This window comes from Alternaria rosae (genome assembly GCF_020736505.1).
Source record: "Alternaria rosae strain MPI-PUGE-AT-0040 chromosome Unknown BKA58scaffold_3, whole genome shotgun sequence".
Classification (NCBI taxonomy): Eukaryota; Fungi; Ascomycota; class Dothideomycetes; order Pleosporales; family Pleosporaceae; genus Alternaria; species Alternaria rosae.
This window is the reverse complement of record NW_025763572.1, coordinates 462,711-482,580: the sequence shown is the minus strand read 5'-3', so window position 1 is coordinate 482,580 and position 19,870 is coordinate 462,711. Positions and strand designations below refer to the sequence as shown.

The 19,870-nt window shown below is 52.4% G+C and overlaps 5 protein-coding genes across 5 annotated transcripts; 4 read left to right on the top strand and 1 right to left on the bottom strand.

The window, feature by feature from the left end:
- Nucleotides 1–565: 565 nt before the first annotated feature.
- Nucleotides 566–2,259, top strand: BKA58DRAFT_334369 (uncharacterized protein). The gene is made up of 3 exons (XM_046168217.1): nucleotides 566–770; nucleotides 817–1,482; nucleotides 1,534–2,259. Exons 1-3 carry the CDS (start codon nucleotides 590–592, stop codon nucleotides 2,070–2,072), a joined length of 1,386 nt encoding a protein of 461 aa, XP_046027165.1. The 5' UTR covers nucleotides 566–589; the 3' UTR covers nucleotides 2,073–2,259.
- A 1,756-nt stretch (nucleotides 2,260–4,015) lies between these two features.
- BKA58DRAFT_117308 (aquaporin-like protein) lies at nucleotides 4,016–5,544 on the bottom strand. Its single transcript, XM_046164062.1, has 2 exons — nucleotides 4,952–5,544; nucleotides 4,016–4,896 (listed from the first exon to the last, which is right to left on the bottom strand). Exons 1-2 carry the CDS (start codon nucleotides 5,333–5,335, stop codon nucleotides 4,132–4,134), a joined length of 1,149 nt encoding a protein of 382 aa, XP_046027164.1. The 5' UTR covers nucleotides 5,336–5,544; the 3' UTR covers nucleotides 4,016–4,131.
- A 4,809-nt stretch (nucleotides 5,545–10,353) lies between these two features.
- On the top strand, nucleotides 10,354–12,296 carry BKA58DRAFT_454046 (ubiquitin 3 binding protein But2 C-terminal domain-containing protein). The gene has a single exon (XM_046174497.1). It carries the CDS (start codon nucleotides 10,520–10,522, stop codon nucleotides 12,074–12,076), a length of 1,557 nt encoding a protein of 518 aa, XP_046027163.1. The 5' UTR covers nucleotides 10,354–10,519; the 3' UTR covers nucleotides 12,077–12,296.
- Nucleotides 12,297–15,058: 2,762 nt separating this feature from the next.
- BKA58DRAFT_117279 (cellobiohydrolase-like protein II precursor) lies at nucleotides 15,059–16,585 on the top strand. The gene has a single exon (XM_046164061.1). It carries the CDS (start codon nucleotides 15,356–15,358, stop codon nucleotides 16,526–16,528), a length of 1,173 nt encoding a protein of 390 aa, XP_046027162.1. The 5' UTR covers nucleotides 15,059–15,355; the 3' UTR covers nucleotides 16,529–16,585.
- A 360-nt stretch (nucleotides 16,586–16,945) lies between these two features.
- Nucleotides 16,946–17,659, top strand: BKA58DRAFT_437176 (uncharacterized protein; the record flags this gene model as incomplete). Its single annotated transcript, XM_046173466.1, has 2 exons — nucleotides 16,946–17,037; nucleotides 17,107–17,659. The coding sequence occupies 2 exons, from the start codon at nucleotides 16,946–16,948 to the stop codon at nucleotides 17,657–17,659; spliced, it is 645 nt and encodes a 214-aa protein (XP_046027161.1).
- Nucleotides 17,660–19,870: the final 2,211 nt, after the last annotated feature.

The window sequence follows — 19,870 nt, the reverse complement described above, 5'->3', positions numbered from 1 at the left end:
GCGCACGCTCCACCCACCGCACCGATGATGGTTCTCGCACGTCGCAATAATACACGCAATTAAGCGTTAGAGATGTCGCTTGGGTATTCGCGTAGTTTTCATGGCGATTGAAGCGGATGTTGATGATATATCAGCAACGATAGCGGTTGATCCATTCATGGGTCGCATAGAATATCGCGCAGCACGCTCTGTAGATCGTCCGCATGAATGTTCGCATCGACACGACGCGTCGTCTAGCTATTATTATCCACGTGTTTAGTGATCGTCAGGCTGATAGGACCGCACGAACTGTAGGCTGTAGCGGGAGGTCTATGATCGGTTTCGGTCGAGAGCGATACTATCCCGCTGGGAGACGCACGACGTTGCAAGCAATGATGAAGAAATACATGCCGTATACAACTAGCGATGTCAAAGTGGTTATTCAGCGTGAATGTGGGTGGTGAATAGAGGATTGGAGTGGTGAAGGATGGTGAGCGGCGGTGATGTCAGACCTGCCCCGGGCGCTAATTATCGAGGAGTCGCGATTAACCGTCGACGCGTTCACGAGACATTTCAACCAACAACAACCAATTGCCCTTAACAACCCACGATGGCCTTTACAGCGCTTAACAACAAGCCTTCGGCACCCATAGTACCCGTGCAAGCACCTGCACCATCTGCGCCTGCCCCTGCGCCGGTAGCAGCGCCAACTCCCGTGCCCCATCCACAGGAAATTGATGTCGCTTTCGCTAGCAATCATGAGCTGCGCAAGCGCGTGCACGCCGCGATAGGTATGTGATGCCATTCAACGACTGAGATTATGCTAACATGCCCTAGACCAAAACCCTACCCAAAGTACTCTATTTCGCGACATTTCCACATACATCCTCAATCAGACCTCGCAACCCGCCGCTGAGCCAGCGACAAAGAAACGCAAGATCGAAGAGAGTGCCGCCCCGCAAAATGGCGCATCGACAGCAGGAGGCAGTCTTACGAGCACTGCGACAAAAGCGTTCCAAACATACCCAGCCGTCAGCTTCTCGATACCACAACGAAAGAAGTTCACCCTCGAGCTACTCGACAAGAAGGATGGCGGCATAAGAGCCGTGGGCGCCAATGGCAACGTCGAATTTGCCATCGCATGGAAGGACGTCGATCAGGTCTTCTGCCTGCCTATACCCGAGAAGGCCAAGAAACAGCATCATTTCGTCATTATACCAGTGCATGGCGATGGAGTGGCGCCTGTACCAGAGGAACTGAAGGGCTCGCCGCCGGAGCCAATAGTATGGACCTTTGAGGAGGCGACAGGAAAGAACATAGTCGAAGGCGAAGACCCAGGGCCAGGACCAATGGCTGAGGCGATACACCACTGCTTGATTCAAGCAGGCACTGGAAAGGAGGTCATCTTCCCCGACGCCGATGAGTTCGCGAGCGCAGTACCAGAAAGCCATAGGAAGGGCGAGAAGGCATATCACGTCAAGGCGCACAGAGGAAGCAAAGAGGGTACGTGACACCTAAACCTCACAATCTGGAAATCTAGCTAACACACGCCAGGCTACCTCTTCTTCACCTCCGTAGGCATTCTCTACGGCTTCAAGAAGCCCCTCGCCTTCTTTGACTTCGCCTCTATAGAAAGCATATCCTACACCAATGTGCTGCGCAACACCTTCAACATCGTCTTCACCACGCCCAGCAGCGGGGACATCGAATTCAGCATGCTCGACCAAGCAGACTTCGCCGGCATAAACGAATACGTCCAGAAACACGGCTTGCAAGATGCTAGTCTGGCTGCGGATCGACGCGCGAAGAAGCTCAATGTGAACAAAGTGGGTGGCAAGAAGGAGAACGGCGCGGCGGTCGAGGATGTTGGTGGCGAGGAAGAAGAAAGCGAATTGCAGAAGGCAGAGAGGGAATTGCAGGATCAGGAGGACGATGAGGAAGAGGATGATGACTTTGATCCGGGTAGTGAAGGCGAGAGCGAGGGCTCGGGGTCGGACAGTGAAGATGAGGATGGCGAAGGTGGTGGATATGAAGAGGGCGATACAGCGGAGGTGGAGTACGATGAGGCGGACGATGACAAGATGGAAGATTAGGACTCATCCTTCAAGAGTGCCATATTCAGAGCTATGAAACTTGGTATGGTAGACTGAATGCTGTATTACCCTGTATATTTCACCTTGTATACCCTTCCTAGTATTACACACACACTACGCCAGCGCGCGAGCCAGATGTTGCATTGCGCCAAGAAGAATATCATGAACTCCTCATCGCACCTAATGCATTCAGCTGAAATACCGCTCCCAAGCTCTTCCTCAATCTACCCAAAGACATGGCTCGCACAACTAGTACAATCTTACTTCCTCCCTCTCTCGCTTCTCCCTCCTACCGACCTATCGCCACGCATCTGAAACACTCCCAAGCATGCCATAGCATTTACCCGGCCGCAAGCATAGACGCAACGTGCGACACCTGCACATCTATATTCTAGACGTCTCGAATGTTCGCTTTGCTACATAGCCGGCGAACATGCGTATCACGACCTCGGGAGTGTGTGGTGCACGTCACGTGGAAGATGAGAACGGATGCCAATGCTCGGCGGATATGGCTCGCGAGTCCGAGGTGAACTCCATGTTTTTGAACACGTGCATTAAACAATCGCTAAGCGTAAAGGAGGTGACCACAATGACATAGCGCGAAGAATTGCTGGAGTAGCTAAAGAGTGGGCTGGGAATGTGTTGAGGCGCGAGAATATACTGGCATGCGTATGCCAACTCTTACTTGGCTCTGGGAGAATCTTGGATGACAGACATGAGAGGCTTAGTTGGGTCAGAGATTTGAGAGGTGACTGAGGAAGATCAAGTCTACGGAGAAGGAGTGCCAGAAGCATCAACGCCGCAACATGGCAGTCGCGAGCCACTACACCACATGGCTCCGTCTTCAACGGCAGGAACGACACAAGCCTCAAGTGTGGACTATTACACCTCACGACAAGCCATATCGAGCGACATACCTCTCTTACCACGCTATCCTCGGATTTATCACTACACAGACTCTCTAAACAATATATACTACACCTCCTCGCCGTAACAACCTACACAACGCTACACCCACCTGTACGCACCCACCTACTACGCAAACCACCCTCCTCCCAGGTAGAAATGAGCATCCTCTTCCTAGCCTGCCTCCTAGCGATCTGCCTACCAATCCTCAGTGTACAGCTCCCCCGCCTCCTATCCCATCTCCATGTACAACCTCCCCGCTCAGAACCCTTAACAGAAAACCGATCCCCGCTACACCAACGGCCACCATCCCTACGACGACGCCTACGACCGCGAAGGCCAACCTCAACGCCGCGAAGTGAAGAACAACAAGGGGGAAGGCAAGCGACGGACGGTGCGGATAGTGGAGCCAGAGACGAGGGCAGGGAGGGAGAGAGCACGGGGTCAGAGGAGATCCATCGACAGCCGAAGGCGGTATTGAAAGTGGAGGGGAAGGGGAAAGAAAAGGCGGATGGGAGGGAGGTGGGGAGGAAACCTTGGGATCCGCCGGTGAGAAGGATGGGGCGGAGGGGGATGGGAATGGGGATGGGGAGTGAAGGGTTCGATGTGCTGAGTACGCCGCAGAAGAAGACGGGGAGGGAGATGGAAGCGAAAGGCGTTGCGATTCGACTGTTTCCTCCGGATGGGGAGGGCGAGTATACATACGACCGGGAGCCGAAGGACGAGATACCCGAGATGGATTGCGAAGCTACTCCCCAACCGACACATACGTCTGCCCGAACTCCGCAAGATCTTGCCTACGACACTATCTCAGAACCTTCATCGCAGAAGAACAAAAGCAAACGCAGACTCAGTGCCATGTCCGCGATCTGGATATGCGTCGCCGTACTAGCATTCCTGCTATTCATCCTCGCCTTCGCAATCCTAGTAGCTCACTGTCTAGCATGGTTCCTCGTGTACAAGACTGAAGCCAGGTTAGGAGAAGCACGGCGCGGCATCATGCAAGGCGGAGAGATGAGGTTATGCTTATGCGCAGCATAAGATGAAAATGAGATTCGCTATTGTAAATGAGCACCCGCACCCGCTAGAAACGCTAGAATAGAAACATATTACTGCTCAGACGCACACTGCCAGTCTAGATAAGAGACGAGGGTTAACAACACTCGTGGCGTTCGCCGTTCGCTGCCGGTGCATGACCGGTTCTCTCTAACAACTCCTGTTCCTTGTGTGGCGACCGTGGGGGTGTGGACTTCTCGTCGTCCTTACTCTCTAGCATCGAGTCGATGCCAAACTGGTTTTCCCCATTAAAGCCAGAGTTAGTCCTGCGTATCGCGTCCGCCATAGCATGTGCAGCGACATTCGGTCGTTCGACCTGCCCAGCATGCTCTGGATCTTCAGGCGGGTTAAACAGCGCAGCCTCGTGGTCATCAAAGTCCTGACCCGGGTTGACAGTCTCATACTCAACCAGTTTAACAATACGGTACATGCCAAAAGCCAGAAGCGTGCCCATGAGAGGCCCGAACCAGTAGATGTAATGATACTCGGGGAAGTTGTGTGTGGCGACGCAGGGCCCAAAGCTCCTCGCAGGGTTCAGGCTGCCACCCGTGAAGAACACGCCGACCATTTCTGCGACGAAAAGAGCTAGGCCGATGCCGATCGGGGCCAGGAAGGTGGCTTTGTGCTTCTCGGCTGCGAGCATGAAGATGGTGAAGACGAGGAGGGAGGTGAGGAACATCTCGAGGAAGACACCGCGAGCGGCGGATACGCCTACGCCGAGGGTGGTGGAGACGTTGAGAGGGCCGGGGATGATGGCTTGGATTACGCCTGCGGCGGCCATGCCGGCGAGCATTTGTGACATGAAGCAGAGGCATGCTCGAATGGTTGGGACGGCGCCAATGAGCCAGAGACCCAGTGTTACCTGTGGTTATTGTTAGTTATCATTCGCATGATATTGTTTGAGCAGGCTGACTTACGGCAGGGTTGAAGAGTCCTCCGCTCACTCTGAAGAATACCCAGACGTTGACCATCAAACTGAAGCCGAAGATCAGACTGATGTACAACAGCACGCTTGTGTCTGGCGCCTGTGTGATGCTGTTGTTGTCTTGTCCAGAGGTGACTCGGTTGCTGTATGTCGCCGCAGTGTTGGCTACACTCGTTCCTCCAAACGCAAAGAACAGGAACATGAACGTTCCGGCAAACTCTGCTGCAGCGGCAACCAGTTCATTGCGCCATCGGTTGGGCATAAAGCTCTTTGCCTTTTGAGGCCGACCTGGAGGAGAGCCATTGCTGTGAGGAGTGCCCTGAAGTCGCGATACCGACTCCTTCTTGTGTAACGGGAGGATGTTCTTGAGCGCCATTTCGACAGCCTAGACACAAGGTGACAGACTCGGATAGTAAGTAGTACTGGTGCCAAACAGCGAGTTGTACGCTATGCAAAGACAAAAGATGCCCAAAAGGCTGACAGACAGTAAAGAATGAACTGGATCAAAGGGATTTCCAAGGTTGTGTAGCCCCCAGCTGAGAGTTAAAACGAGAACTCACTAAGAACCACCCAGCCTTTCCTAACAGACCTAACGTCTTCCACAAGTCTCAGCGCCATAATAGTCGTCGGCGCTCGGGCGGGGGTCTGACGTAGACCCGCGGCGTACTTAGGTACAGTGAGACTGACGGTTCACCCGTGATGGCATTATGGCGTTATGGCGTTCCAATAACGCAGCCGCACGTCTCACATCTTTGCGATACTGGCCGTGAGCCACGATCACCATGTTCGGCACGTTCAGCCACGCAGGTCAGCATCCCTGCATGAAACCCTTATCCCCGAGTTTGGGAGAAGCCCGCAGAGGGGATGGCAATGCATGATGCGGCGGCCCTTGCAGTGTGAGTGGCTGGGTGTTCGTGATGCTGAAGATCTGGCGTCGGGGGGGGCAATTCAGATCGCCGGCTAGAAGCGAGGCTAGACGAGATGCGGTGCAAGGGACTCGCGCTAACAGACATGATGTCATGAGAAACGTTAAATCTCCAGATCTTCATCACTTATGTTGTCCGTGGGTTATGGGGGGCTGAGGGGCCATGCGCGTCCATCACAATTTCCATCTCAACACATATGCGATCTACAACCATCGAAAGAGTGGTGTTCGCCTTGCGGCCCGGCTCCTGATTGCTACCCCATGAACACGATCGCAATGCGGGTAACAATGACCTCGGGAATCTGAACAAACCCACAAACAGAAACGTCTTCATCATGATCGCCTCGCACCGTGCGCAGCTTTTGGGTCCAGTGGCCAAGCTTCCAAGATTGCCCCCAGCGGAGCCGTTTCCCACTAACTGCAAGCGGGGTGTTGAGACACGGAAACAGATTAGCCCGTCTGCGAACTTCTATCGTGGAACGCTTCTGGAGCACCAGCGCGCAATGGCGAGGGAACGATCTGCAGGAATGGGAGGGTGGCCAACGTCGATCGAGAGGATGGCAATGTGGAGATGTGAAGGTTGCAAGCGAACCTTGGAATGGCATTCAAGGTTTGGGGTATGTTGCGATATCGAGAAGTGATGTATTGATGTGTTCTGAGTTTATCAGTGAGTATATTGATATCATTGTCAGCTCACGGTAGCTGACGGTGGTACCCTTGATGGCTATTCCCTAAGCATGCAGGGTTTTCCTCGGCTTCCTCAAAGGTTTTCTCTCTACAGGAGTCGGGGTCTACTTCTCTCGTCGTTTGCGCCCACAAATACTACACGTGCTTTGCGATCTTCTGCGAGGCATTGCAATATTTCCCGCTCGTTGAAGTCGAATCTTCAGTGCTTCCACAGAGTTTCCTGGTTGTTGTCGATCTTCCTCGCTAGGTCTCTCTCGACCAGTCTGACCGTTCCCATCAACGCATCTCCGCCTTTGGCAACTCATATTCTTCGCCTCATGCATGTTGTCGAAAAGGGTTGAATCTTGGTCTCCTACATGGCGTCGTCTTCCGGGCCGTCCAAAGTCCTTTAGGTCTTCATCTGTGTACTCAATATCGTCGACTTCAAGACTATCCCAGTCGCTCAGTTCATCATATTCAGGCTCTGCGATTGACGTGTCAGGTCCCTCGTCATCATCTACAGGCATGTGTTGGTCCGCTTGACGCTTTTTGTAACATGCGGGTTCGGGGCTGTGAGTTGAACTAGGTCTTGTGCTTGTGGAATTGCGACACAGGCCCTGCATGATTGGTATCAATATGTTCCAATGTATTGGAGATTTAGAGGTAGCGGCTGGAAAAATTATCTTAGTAGTGTCGCTAGAATACTAACAACGCATAGCTATCATCCTTTCGCTCGCTGTGAAGTCTGCGATGCAGCTACCTAGGCACCATTGCTCTGTGAAGCAAGAGGGTGAGACGTGACTAGGCCGTACAAATGGATTGTGTACGTACAAGCTTCAATTTGACTTTACAATATTGTGCGCATAGTATCGCATGCTATGTTACATGTCACTTCGGCTTTACTTCTTGCAGTATATGCTATCATCCAATGCGTTCAGAACTCTCCGTTTTCTTGCTTCACGATAGACACGTTTAGTGTCGTGGTATATGAAATAGAATCAGACTTGACAAGATTACTCCACGGCATTGTATCCAATTGTCCTGACACTTAAGAGTAGCGACGAATGACCAAAACCTCTGCATCTGCGGTTCATGTAGCAATCGCTATTCATTCCATTCACATCCTACTCTATACGGCTACCTACCCACTTCTAATACCTTCAGAGCCTGCTCCGCATGATACCATTCTAGCAGGTCTCCACGCGTTCATCAGCTATCCTAGATACCCTAGTCAACACCAAAACTGGAGAAATATCATCTGCCCTGATCAGGCGGCTCCTACGTTGCGCCAGCACTTGGATTGCGCTGGCGCCAATACGAGTCGGCGGAGGTGTTCGCGCCACTTCCCAGTGAGCTATGTGGACCCACCGCATCATTGTGGCAAGCCTTTGGTCTGATCAAATTCTTGCTCATGGGGTATCAAAATGCGACGATACTTGAATGCAGTTGGCGGGGAAAATGATGCGCGATCTGATGCGGGTTTCATCGTATGAAAGTAGCATTGTTCATCACATTTGATCAATAGCCTCCTGTCGCTCTAGGAGTGCCATATATTGAGCTATTTCCTCGGGCTGTACATCTCAATCTGTCCAGTCTTCATCATTGGGTTTGAATACAGCTGCGCAAAACCTGTATGCTGACAGACCCTTTGCAGCGGGTCACTCCCGTACATAGGATGCCGAAGGTTCGCACTCTTGCTAGTGGCCGGGTATATTGCGTTCAACAGCGTCTCCCAATTGACCATAGGGAATGGGAACGGGCCGTGAAAGCCGTGAAAGCCGTGGAAGCCGTGGAAGCTACCTAGGTATCTTGAACTGCAGTGCAGTCGGCACCGGCGGGGTAGGATCGACTTGCAAACTTTACAACAGCGAAATAGCCTTTGAGTGCGTGACCCCCCGTTTTGGTACTGGGATAGAAGCTCAGCGAGACTGTGCGAAGTCACATGTCGTCCATCGTACTTCGCAATCATCCAAGGATGCGCTGGTAGCTTAGCTAGGAGCCCGGTTCTGATGGGGATATTTGGGAAGCGAGAAAAAGGTTCCAGAAATATTGAACAGATCGAGCATCAGAGTTATCGGAGATACTTGATAGATGGCTGCACTGTCGTGGTATTGTACCTTGAAGGAAAACTCCGGACGCAGAAATGGCAAGTGGGTCTTCGACCCAAAGCGGATGCCACTAGGCCGAGTGGGTATTAGTCGCAAATGACGTAACGCGAAAATTAGGTCAAGACAGGGTCGCATCCCAACCTCGAAACTCCCTTTGCGTACGACGCGTTCGCCGCAGCATCCAATGAACATCGCCTTCATGCCGTGGGGCTCGAAAACACCTCACGCCGTTTCTGGTGGCACAAACCTACTCCCTGTATAGTTCCAGCATCCAGAACCCCTCAGACAATCCCTAGGAGCAAACACCGCGCGACCGGTCCACCAACCTACCACGACCGGGGGCCAGCTAAGGTGGACCAGAACACCAGAAATAACGATCGACTTTCCGACATACACCCGCTGAGGTACTCCTGGGTGAATGCGTCAGCAGATGGCTAAACACAGCCCACGTCTGACGACGCGCAAGATGCGAAGTCTCCCTCTGGTTGCCTAAAGACCTCCCTAGGGACCTGCGTCGCTTCGACTCTTCTGCACCACCGGGATAATGACCGGTATTCAAACATGCCACTCAGCACTGCAGGAGCTGGGCTTGGATCTCCACCAATCTCTGATCGGCGAAATGCCACCGACACTGGATCCTCCGGATGTTATCATGTCAAAGTGACGAAAGGCCTCCACATTGCGCCGTGCTCTTCCAGCCAGACAGCGTGCGCTTGACTTGCGAATCATTTGTCTGACTGTTTCCATAACGGAGACCACATCCGCCAGCCTTGACAGGTCCCGCTATGCCGTGGGGGCTATGGAAATGCCAGCTTAAATTTCGATGCGATCCAGTTTTGCAGGAGAGCTGTAAAACATCATGATGACATGCCTGTTTTTCATACTGCTCAGCACTTCAACCTTTTGTCTCTTTTGTAGACCATGCAGACCGGCTGCTAGCATGGTACGCGGCTTTCACGTGATCTTCCGGGCCGGTCTGGCTGTCGGCGTACCCCATGAATTCAGGTCTACAGAAGTCTGGGGTAAGATGCACCACATCGCTTATTTGCTCATCTTGCATACATGACGACCGTAGCGGAACACTCGGCAACGGTTTGTTACTATGTTGGGAAACTCTGCTCGTCGTTGTCAACAGCTAAGGCTCATGCCAATAGTCTTGATTCTCTAGACTACGCCGACCTTACCGTCGGAATGCACTCCGCAACGCATCAAGCTTCGTCTTACTTTCGAAGAGCTCATCGTCTGCCATTGCAAGATCGGGAGGTCCACGTACAGCGATGCAGTTCATCTTGCTGACATCCAAGTAGCAGCCGCATTTGCGACCAGTCTCAACATACAACACCCGTGATACTTCTCGATGACATCCTTCTCGGGCTCGAGTTGTGTACATTGCATGGGGCAGAGCAACGTGTTCCTGTCGATCCTACCCCACAAAATCGGGTTTGGCGGGCGTCGAGAACCACAGTTCCCGCAACGACTTTCCAGTTCCGACCAATGACTGCATTTGCTGTTACTTGAAAGCGCGACATTTTTGAACGTTAAAGCGGGCCACACGGCTACAGCCAGGCAACTGGAAGCCTCAAGCCTTGACAGGCCTGGATACTAGTCTCCACAAATGCTTGTACAAGCATCCAGGTACTGATATCATTGTTCTCGTTATGACGATGGAAACCACACCCAGCCCTGCTAGAATCCCAACAACCTACGTTGCTGCCGCGCCACTGAGAGCAGCTAGGAACCTTTAGCAGTACCCGGTGTCAATGTCTCCGGACCGCAAAGCAGTATAAGAGGCAAGCAGTTCGGACGTATTGAAAGGCATCCTCGAACTCCATCTCATCCCACAGTCGCTCCGTCTTCCAATATGAGATACGCTTTCGCTCCCATCGCGTTCGGCCTCGGAGCCAACGCCCTTGTCGTTCGTCAGGCTACACAGTGCTTCAAGCTTGAGGCGTCGGGTGGCGCATCAGGTGTACTTGGCCAGCTCGACGACGGCCAGAACCGTGTCGGTAATGGTGGTCTGCCTACCGGCTGCTACTGCTTGGACGGCAACGGTGGCTTCACTGATTCCAATGGACGGGGTTGCATCCTAACTCCTCCGACCACACAGTTCCAGTGCGATGTTGGTGCCACTCCCACCAACGGCTTTGCGGTCGGCCCCAACGGTGGCGTTACATACAACGGCTCAGGCAAGTTCTACGCTTGCCCCGTCAACGACAACGGCGAGTACAACGTCTACACAACTCCCGCCCCTGGTCAAGCCAAGTGCGTCGAGATCTCTCTTGGCTCTGCCGGTTCATGTGGAGCTGGCGCCACCCAGCCTGCTGGCTCTCAGCCCGCTGGTACACCTCCCGTAGCCACTGCCACTGGACCTGCCGCCACACCCCCTGTTGCTACTGCTACTGCTACTGTACCTGCTGGTACACCTCCTGCTGGCACACCTCCTGCTGGCACCCCTCCTTCCGGTACCCCCGGTATGCCAGGTAGCACTGGCTACCCAGGGCAGCCTTCAGGTATGCCTGGAAAGCCTTCTGGCATGCCCGAGTACCCTGGCCAACCTGGGAAGCCTCAGCAATCAGGCAAGCCAGGCTACCCCGCCATGTCCGAAGGCCAGAAGCCCTCTCAGCCTGCACCAGGTGTCCCTCAAGAGTCTGAGTGCGTTCCCAGCGTCGTGACCGTCACTGTCACTGCGCCTGCTGCTCCTCCAGCGGAGACCAACCCCGCTCCCTCTGAGACCAAGCCAGCTCCTCCTGCCGAGACCAACCCTGCTCCTCCTGCCGAGACGCACCCCGCTCCTCCTGCCGAGACGCACCCCGCTCCTCCTGCCGAGACTCATCCTGCTGCTTCCGGGACCATGCCCGCTCCTCCAGCGGGGAGTAAGCCCGCTGAAACCCCCGAGAACCCCGACGACGGTGTTAACAACGGCGGTGAGGGTTCATGCCCGCAGGACCTCAACGGCAACTATGAGTACCCCCACCTGATCGTACCCGTTGATTCTGAGCAACCCGACAAGGCCCATGACACCTCCTACAACGGTAAGGTCGATAGCCACACTTGCACTATCTTCAACTTCGACATTCCCGCCTCTATGGCTGGCAAGAAGTGCTCTGCCATGTTCATGCTTCCCAAGAAGGAGGACCTCGAGACCTCCGACTACACCATGTCTGGCCACGGAAAGTGCACCATCAGCAAGCTCAAGGGCCCTGCTGATGCAACGACCACTTACAAGAACATGCCCCCCAAGGAGAAGGATGTTGCCTCCATGGAGATGACTCCTGGCCACACCTACTCTGTCGAGACCGGTGATTGCGAGGCTGGCAAGACCGTTAGCTATATGATTTGCGGTAGCGGCGACTTCTCCATGGATTACTTCCAGGACTACAACCCAAGCCCCATTGGCATGTACGTCCGCCAGTGCTAGGTTATTAGCGTTGGTGGCTGAGACCTTGTTGTGATCATAAATCATCATCAAGTGAGTCTAAAAGGTGTGTCAGATATGAGTACCACCTACTTCTTCTTCATCGTCGCTAAGACGAGCCCTTCCTTTGTAACAACAACATGATACGACACGACGACATGGCACTCCTTATGAATAGTTTGTAGAATAGATTTCAATTCAATGTACATTTTTACTCTGAGAATTTGATTTCGCTGATGATGTTACTCGTGAATATTGAAGCTCGACACCATTCATTTCGCACATGCAGTGATCTAGATCTTTCAACTACAAGGAGCTGGTCAATTTCGCAAAGGTACGAAACATGAATCACTGCCATATTGCCATTTGGTTCGCTCCCAACCGATGCGCACTCGCAGCTATCCACTACATCTTATTCCTCTTCACCTCAATTTCTCTACTCTGAAGCCAGGGCGGCGAAAGCATCAATTTGAACGTCTCGCCTTCTCCTCCATCCATCTTTCGATGTGTATCTTGCAAGAACACATTTTTTGGTTTCGGCAAGAAGCTTAACTCGCGCGGTTTCTTGGCCATGAATACCTGACAATCGCGCCATACGTCGCAGTCCAGTTTCATGGAGGGATATTTGTGGGGAAGATCGGGTGGACCAAGGTACCAAGAGTAGTGCCAGGCTCTGCTGTTTTTGAGACAATTTCCCATAATTTCGTTGTAGAGGTGACGCCCACTAGAGTCTTATGCAGCGGAAATGGTGACGCGTAATGTCTTTCGGGAGCCATCGCTTTTCACCATCGATTCGATATCCGTGGCGCGGCGACCCGATGGTGTTTTACTTACTGCAATGGCGACATCAGACTTTCCGGGAGTGGAACAGGGGTTTGGACGTATGCCCATCGAGATGATTATCTTATCCGCTTCTTCGAAGACCGTTTGTGGCCCCCAGTCGTACGGCTCATAGGCTCCTTCTAGTCTGATTCTGAAGCTGAATACTCCTGTGATGTGTAGTTTGTTTGGAAACTTCCCGGGCCTACAAGACGGTATGTAGGACGGATTTCTGGTATCTATATCTAGCCTGGGTTCGTGATCGCCTCTTGGGGGCGATGTTTGCGAGGCGTAAGGTTGCTGAGGTTGCGTTTGTGGAGCATGATAGGACTTTGGGCCTATGCTGTCATCATACACTGACCGTAGTTTCGGGTTGGAAAGGACTTCATGTGCAACATTTACAGCTTTTGATATGTTTTCGCAGGCAAATCGCTGGGCTTCTGGAAGACCTTTCGTCTTTTCTGGAAGATTTTCCAATTGGATCTTTCGGCAAGCTTTCTTGACACGTTCGAGCGAGGCATCTTTGCTCGATCATCAAGATGGTGTAAAGGGTAGAGGTCTCCATGCTAAAGCTTCGTTTTCGCTGGTGCAGAGTTGGATCTGATTTTCTGTAGTGTTAGAATTAGACGTGGACTATGCAGGTCAAAGTTGGCGCGCAGTCAAAGAAACCGTGGCCTCCATCCATGGTACTGTAATGGCGCAGGAGCGACAAGCGAACTACAAATGCCGCTCTTCTATAGATGCGAGAAGATTCTCACGAATAGGGAGGGCCACAAATCAAGTACCTCACAGGAACCGGTGCTTCATGCTTGTCTTCGTAGAGTCTCGTAGTCCTCGTGGCTATAATGCGTGTCGCAGACATACATATAGTTCTTGATGGATAAGTAGTCAGTAAGACAGCGTATCTAGGTACACGTCTATTTCTGATAATATTTTCAAGAATGCGACATAATTTCTAGTCACACTTGGTGAGGGTGTTTAGACCAGTACGCAGTTGCGAACAGCGTAAAAGCCGATGAAATTAAGGCTGAAACTCTCGGCACATGATGATTGACCATATCGAAAATTCGGCAGTGCAGCGTTGGCTTTGAGTGGATGGTCAGAGCGATGGACTCCGTACAGTTCGGCATGTTCGTAGTGTGATTGATGAACGTAGACAGCGCTAAATACTTTCCAGAAAGTTGATGCGTTGTAGCGTTGGACATTGCAGCGGATTGAAAGGACGTTGGGACGCGCATTGGAAAACGCTACAATCACCGCCAAGACGCTAACGGCAACGAAATCAGCTTCCCGCCCCGGCACCCGCGTTGCGTTCACTACGAAATGTCACGCGTCCGACTGCACCCCATTTCAACTCAATTGACGCGAGCGACTACGTGACTGCTGCGTTCTTGGGACCTCCGACACGTTGTTCTTTGAAAGGCGGTCTGCTCGACTTCGACTGTCATGCACGCCACGCGCGTCGCACAGCACCATCATCTTAGTGCTCTTTCGCGCTCCATCCGCAAAACACGCCTTCAGCCAGATCTCGGGATATCTGGATGACGATATGTAGTCAGGTGGTGAAATACCTCGTTACGGCTATCGTAACGCACTCCATTTGAAGCTCGCATCCATTCTGAAAGAAGGTCAACTGAATTCTCAACGTGTGTATGCCATGGGGCCTTCGATCTGCGCGGTCGTCCCAACCTCAGTACCTAAGCTTGCGATATCACTTTCGACATCTATCTTGTGTTGGAACTTCTGCATCGTACGTGCAGCATCTACATCCAACTCAGCCTCAGGGTACAGCCGCTCACACACGCGCTAGAAGATGCAGCGAATCTTCTGTACAGTGTCTGCAGATGGCGAGCTGCAGTCCGAAATGACACAAGATCCTCCCAGTACTCTATGCGCAATATACACAGCATTAGCTTGGCCACTCCGACCAATCTGCGGGACGCTTTTCGGGATCGCAATATCACGAGCCGGATTGCGGGGTCGATGTTTCAATGAAGCTGGGGTAGGAGCCGGGTAAACAGCTCAGATATATTGCCTACCCGCAACAGCCCCGGTAGACTTTGCCTTGGCTAATTTGCTGTTAACAGGACTACATACCGATCTAGGGGCGAACGACCGTTCCTCACATTCGCCAAAGAAGGCGCACAGTAGGCCATCGATGAAGCACTACAGCAACGCCGCCGTGGCGCTTTGTATGCGAGATGTCAATGCTTTTTCACCAAGGACTTGGACCGTCTTGAGTGCTATTGGAATGTACAACGGGCCGACGGTACCGTTGACCAAGTCTAAAGATATCCACGTGAACGAAAGGGCAAGCCTGTACCAAGCCTGCTGAAAGAGGTACAGATAATTGGACGGGTCTTTTCCGCGGCGCTCATCTTCATGGCTTCCTATAAAAGCCTTAGGTAGTCCACCGTACGAATCATCACCACCTCGAGTCACTCCCAAGCCTCTCGTTTCATCATGGTGCAACTCACACAATTCGTTTTGGCAACTGCCGCCCTCGCTGGTGCTGCGTCCGCAGCTCCCAAACCACCCCCAGGCCCCAACGTTAACCCTTGGACTGGCAAAGACCGCTACGTTGTTCAGAGCTACGGCAAGAAGCTCGACCAGACTATTGCCGCCTTCACGGCCCAGAACGACACCCTCAATGCGGCGCGCACTCGCACAGTCGCCCAAAAGATCTCGACTTTCACTTGGGTCACCACACGCGATGGTCTCAGCCTCATTCCTCAAGCCATCAAGGAGGCTCGCCAACAGAGGAAGGGCCCAAAGAAAATGATCGTTGGACTAGTTCTGTACAACTTGCCCGACCGTGATTGCTCTGCTGGCGAGTCTGCCGGTGAGCTCAGCTCCGCGAACAACGGCCTCCAGATCTACAAGAAAGAGTTTGTCGACAAGTACGCCAAGCTTGTTTCTGAGGCCAGGGATCTCGACTTTGCCATCGTTCTCGAGCCTGACAGTCTGGGTAACGCCGTCACTAACCAGGGCGTTCCTTTCTGCGCCAACGCCACTCCAATCTACGAGGAGGGTATTGCGTACGCGATCTCCAAGTTGCAGTTCCCCAACGTACATCTGTACATTGACGCTGCGCACGGCGGCTGGCTCGGTTGGGCGGACAATTTGAAGCCAACTGCTGAGGTCTTCGGCAGGGTTGTTGCGATGGCGAAGAAGCTCAACCCTATGGCTAAGATCCGGGGTTTCTCCACGAATGTATCCAACTACAACTCCTTCCAAGCTAAGGTCCGTGAGAACTACACCGAGTACTCGCCATCTTGGGATGAGAGCCACTACGCCACATCGCTCTCTCCCTACCTCGAGGCTGAGGGTCTGCCTTCCCACTTCATCATCGATCAGGGCCGCGTCGCTCTTCCTGGTGCTCGTGAGGAGTGGGGTGAGTGGTGCAACGTCGAACCTGCTGGATTCGGTCCTCTACCCGGCTCCAAGCAGAACAACACCAACGTCGACTCTTTGGTCTGGATCAAGCCTGGTGGCGAGAGTGATGGAAAGTGCGGTCTTGCTGGCGCGCCGGCTGCTGGTGCTTGGTTCGACGAGTACGTGCAGATGCTGGTCAAGAACGCTGACCCGCCTCTGGAGCCAACCTACATGAAGAAGCCCAACGGCCCCAAGGCCTAGATGTGGTGAAGTTGACCGAGTGTAAAGTACGCGGTTTCCGTTTAATGTACATATTAGATCGAATACTTAAGAATGTTATAAGACATCTATCTTCTCAAGTCCTCCCTGATCTTACTAGTGTATCGAGTCTTGCTTTCAAGATCATCGTGACTAACACGCTGCCCACTTATGTTTGAAGGCGATAGAAAAGTCTCAAGCGTAGGAGTAAAAGCCATGTGAGAGACACAGGTGAGAGACGAGGATGCTCTGAACCCACACGTGACTCTACACTCGGTCCATCATCGTGTGATATTTAACACAGCCTTGGAACGCGATCACCTTTGAACTTCACCTCACTACAGCGACCTCCATGCCAGAGTCTTGCAAGAAGTCTTCCCATCCGACTACAATACTCAGTACGATACCAAAGTCCGCAAGATGACCTCCGCCGCCTGGGACCGCGAAAAGGAACTTACAGAGTGGGCCGAACTGCTCAAGCGCGCAGCCACCACCGAAGAGGGTGATTTAATGTAAGTTTTCTAACATGGCGCTATATCGGGCGCTTACCCGCTTCACACATCACTGACTAACTCGCATAGCGCCACTGAAAACCATTTCAACTCGCCCATCCTCTGTCTACCGGGCGAGATCCGCAACGAAATCTACAAATACATCTGTCGTTCGTCTACAGTCAGGTACGGAAAGGAGTACGATGAGCGCTCCGAAGGTCCTGTAACCGCTTGTCGATTCACCCAAACCTTCCTTCTCACTTGCAAACAATTCTACTCTGAGGCCATCACACTCATGTATGGTCTCGCGACATTCGAAGTGTCCAGTTACGAGGAATGGCTTTCTCGCAAAAGTCTCAACTCCAAGTATTGCAGCCTCATCACCTCGCTGTCTGTTGACTCTCACGTCGTATCAACAGCGATGAGGATGACTCAGGGAGGTACCTACGAAGAGTATGAAGAGGACTTGCATCCAAAGCATATGCCTGGGAAGTATTTCTCTGGCGTGGAAAGGGTACATATAGATAGTCCTGATTGGTTGGGTGACTCTACAAGAGACGTGCTGAGGAAGTGGTTCGAAAAGGAGGACTTACAGGTCACTGGCGACGAGGTTCCAGAAAGATATCTCTCAGGACGCCGTTGAAGGGTTCTGCGGGGATATGACTGCGGATAGGAAAGAATTTCCCAGACTTGGCCGCTGCTATTGCAGTCTTTCCCGATCTATTTTCCTTTACTCATGGGTTAATGGGTACCTGAGGAAGCCTTTCCAATGAAGTTGGGAGCCCATATCTCTGAGAACGGGCCAAAAGAGCTGATGGATATACAGAATGCCATTTATAGCAATACATGAGAAATTTGTTAGGAAACATCCTCGCTCGAATGCCTGTGATCCGGCAGGTGATCTCAAGGGTCTAACCCTAGTCTTGCACTCACTTCCGTACGTACGATCTGTATGTAAATACCTTCATCGTCAAAACCAGTCACCTTGTACTGTTTGCTCCTAAGCCCTTGTCGGTAAACTATCAGCTCATACAGTCTCGTGAGCAACTACGCTGACTGGTTGGTGTCAATCACAAATCATCAAACACCCCTAAGCGTTCTGCGCCACGCGACGGACTCCTCAACTTCGGGCTTGACCTCGCGCAGCGATATTTCACAGAAGACGGTGACCTCGCGTCAACGTCGCGTGCTCACTTCTAAAGAAGCTCGCGAGATGTAAGCACCTGAGCCATCTACTCCCATTGAGAAGGCGGGAACCTGCTAACACGTATTCAGCACCCTGAACAACCAGGCCAACTCATCCCTATTACGGCTTCCAGGCGAGATACGTAACACGATCTATGTGTACGCGTGTTCCCGCACTCGGGTCGCCTTCAACAACAGTGCTTGAGCCCGCAAGTCCACAGCCATAATATCCACCTGTTCCCAAATGCGCCATGAAGCCCGCGCCATCTTTTTCAACCATGCGATATTCGGTCTGAAGGCCATCTGGTTCTCGGAGATGCCACAGACGCTTCCACATGCGGACTTCCGGCTCGTCACTTCGATTCATCTACGATCGCAGCGAGTGACAAGGCTGCTACTAGAGGATGGGCATTTTGTAGCGGCAAGACAGGGAGCTAAAGTTTTCCCGGGGTTGGTGCGAGTACATGTATCTGGTTCGCAACCGCGCATGCCAATGGACCATAGTCGACGGGTTGACGCGCTAAGAACTTGGGCGGGAAATGCAGACTTGCAAGTGACCTACAGTGCAGCCGTCTAGAGACTTTCACGCGTGGAAGTGCTGCGCAAGGGAATGACAAGGGTATTGATACGTCATAGACAGCTACGCTATGGAGAAAGGTGATAGTCGCTTATTACACGCTAAATATTGTTTGATCAATTCCCAAGCCGTCCAGCTACTTCTGTCTCCCGCTCACTTCCATAATCAAAACACCCCAAGTTCGCCCACTCATACGATATGGATACCACAATCTTACCCACGGCTCTGCAAAACAATAAAGACATGTCGGTCCTGTAATTCGGCCATGTTCTTTGTACCTAATCTCCCGCACTCGCTGACACGCTATTTAGTACAAGCAAGAACCAACTTACATCTCCACTCCTCCGACTCCCAGGAGAAATACGCAACAAGATCTACGAATACACATTCGTTAACATCCAGATCCAAACAAACTGTCCAAGTTACAACTCGTACAAGATATCTACGGCTCTGATCTCGACCTGTTCTCAGCTCCGCTTTGAAGCCCGTACGATGTTCTTCGCCAGAGCGACCTACCGTTTCTTTGAAACGAGTGATATGCAGCTCGCAGAGATCGCTAGACTGGCGGTCTGTCAACTCATTACATCGATTCGCATACCCCGTTAGTGGGCGTATAATTTGGATGACACGACGCTCTCAATCTTTCCGGCTTTGGTGCGAGTTTACGTGTCCCGTGGTGTAGTGCAACTAGGTACTATCAATGATATGCGGGAAAAGCTGCGGGTCTGGGCGGGGAATGTAGACCTAGAGGTCGTCTTTCAAGGTCTGGTAGTAAACGTGCGAGGCCCCTTGGAAGGTGGGAGAGTGCCTTTCACGACATGGCGTTTGCACTTACCTAGAACGGCAACAGCCGCTAAATAGTCGCTCCCTCCACTCCAATACAGCAGTTGCCCAAGCTCACTCTCACCTCGCTTCCCCACCTCGGAAGACGTTACATATCTTGACCCTGGCCCATTTGCTTCTGACCTTGCACACTGCTTCCACATTCCGCATCGACACCTGCGATGGAGAACGGCCATCCATGCGCAGTCTGGCCTTGCGACAGCGCGATGTCAGAGATGTAAGCCCAATGCCCCCAGCAGCACGGTTATA

Coding starts and splice junctions, on each gene's coding strand:
- BKA58DRAFT_117308 (XM_046164062.1), bottom strand. CDS start 5,335: ATGGCGCTCAAGAACATCCTCCCGTTACACAAGAAGGAGTCGGTATCG. Junction 4,897..4,951: donor GAGGACTCTTCAACCCTGCC/GTAAGTCAGCCT, acceptor CAATAACCACAG/GTAACACTGGGTCTCTGGCT.
- BKA58DRAFT_117279 (XM_046164061.1), top strand. CDS start 15,356: ATGGTGCAACTCACACAATTCGTTTTGGCAACTGCCGCCCTCGCTGGT.
- BKA58DRAFT_454046 (XM_046174497.1), top strand. CDS start 10,520: ATGAGATACGCTTTCGCTCCCATCGCGTTCGGCCTCGGAGCCAACGCC.
- BKA58DRAFT_334369 (XM_046168217.1), top strand. CDS start 590: ATGGCCTTTACAGCGCTTAACAACAAGCCTTCGGCACCCATAGTACCC. Junction 771..816: donor GCGCGTGCACGCCGCGATAG/GTATGTGATGCC, acceptor AACATGCCCTAG/ACCAAAACCCTACCCAAAGT. Junction 1,483..1,533: donor GCACAGAGGAAGCAAAGAGG/GTACGTGACACC, acceptor AACACACGCCAG/GCTACCTCTTCTTCACCTCC.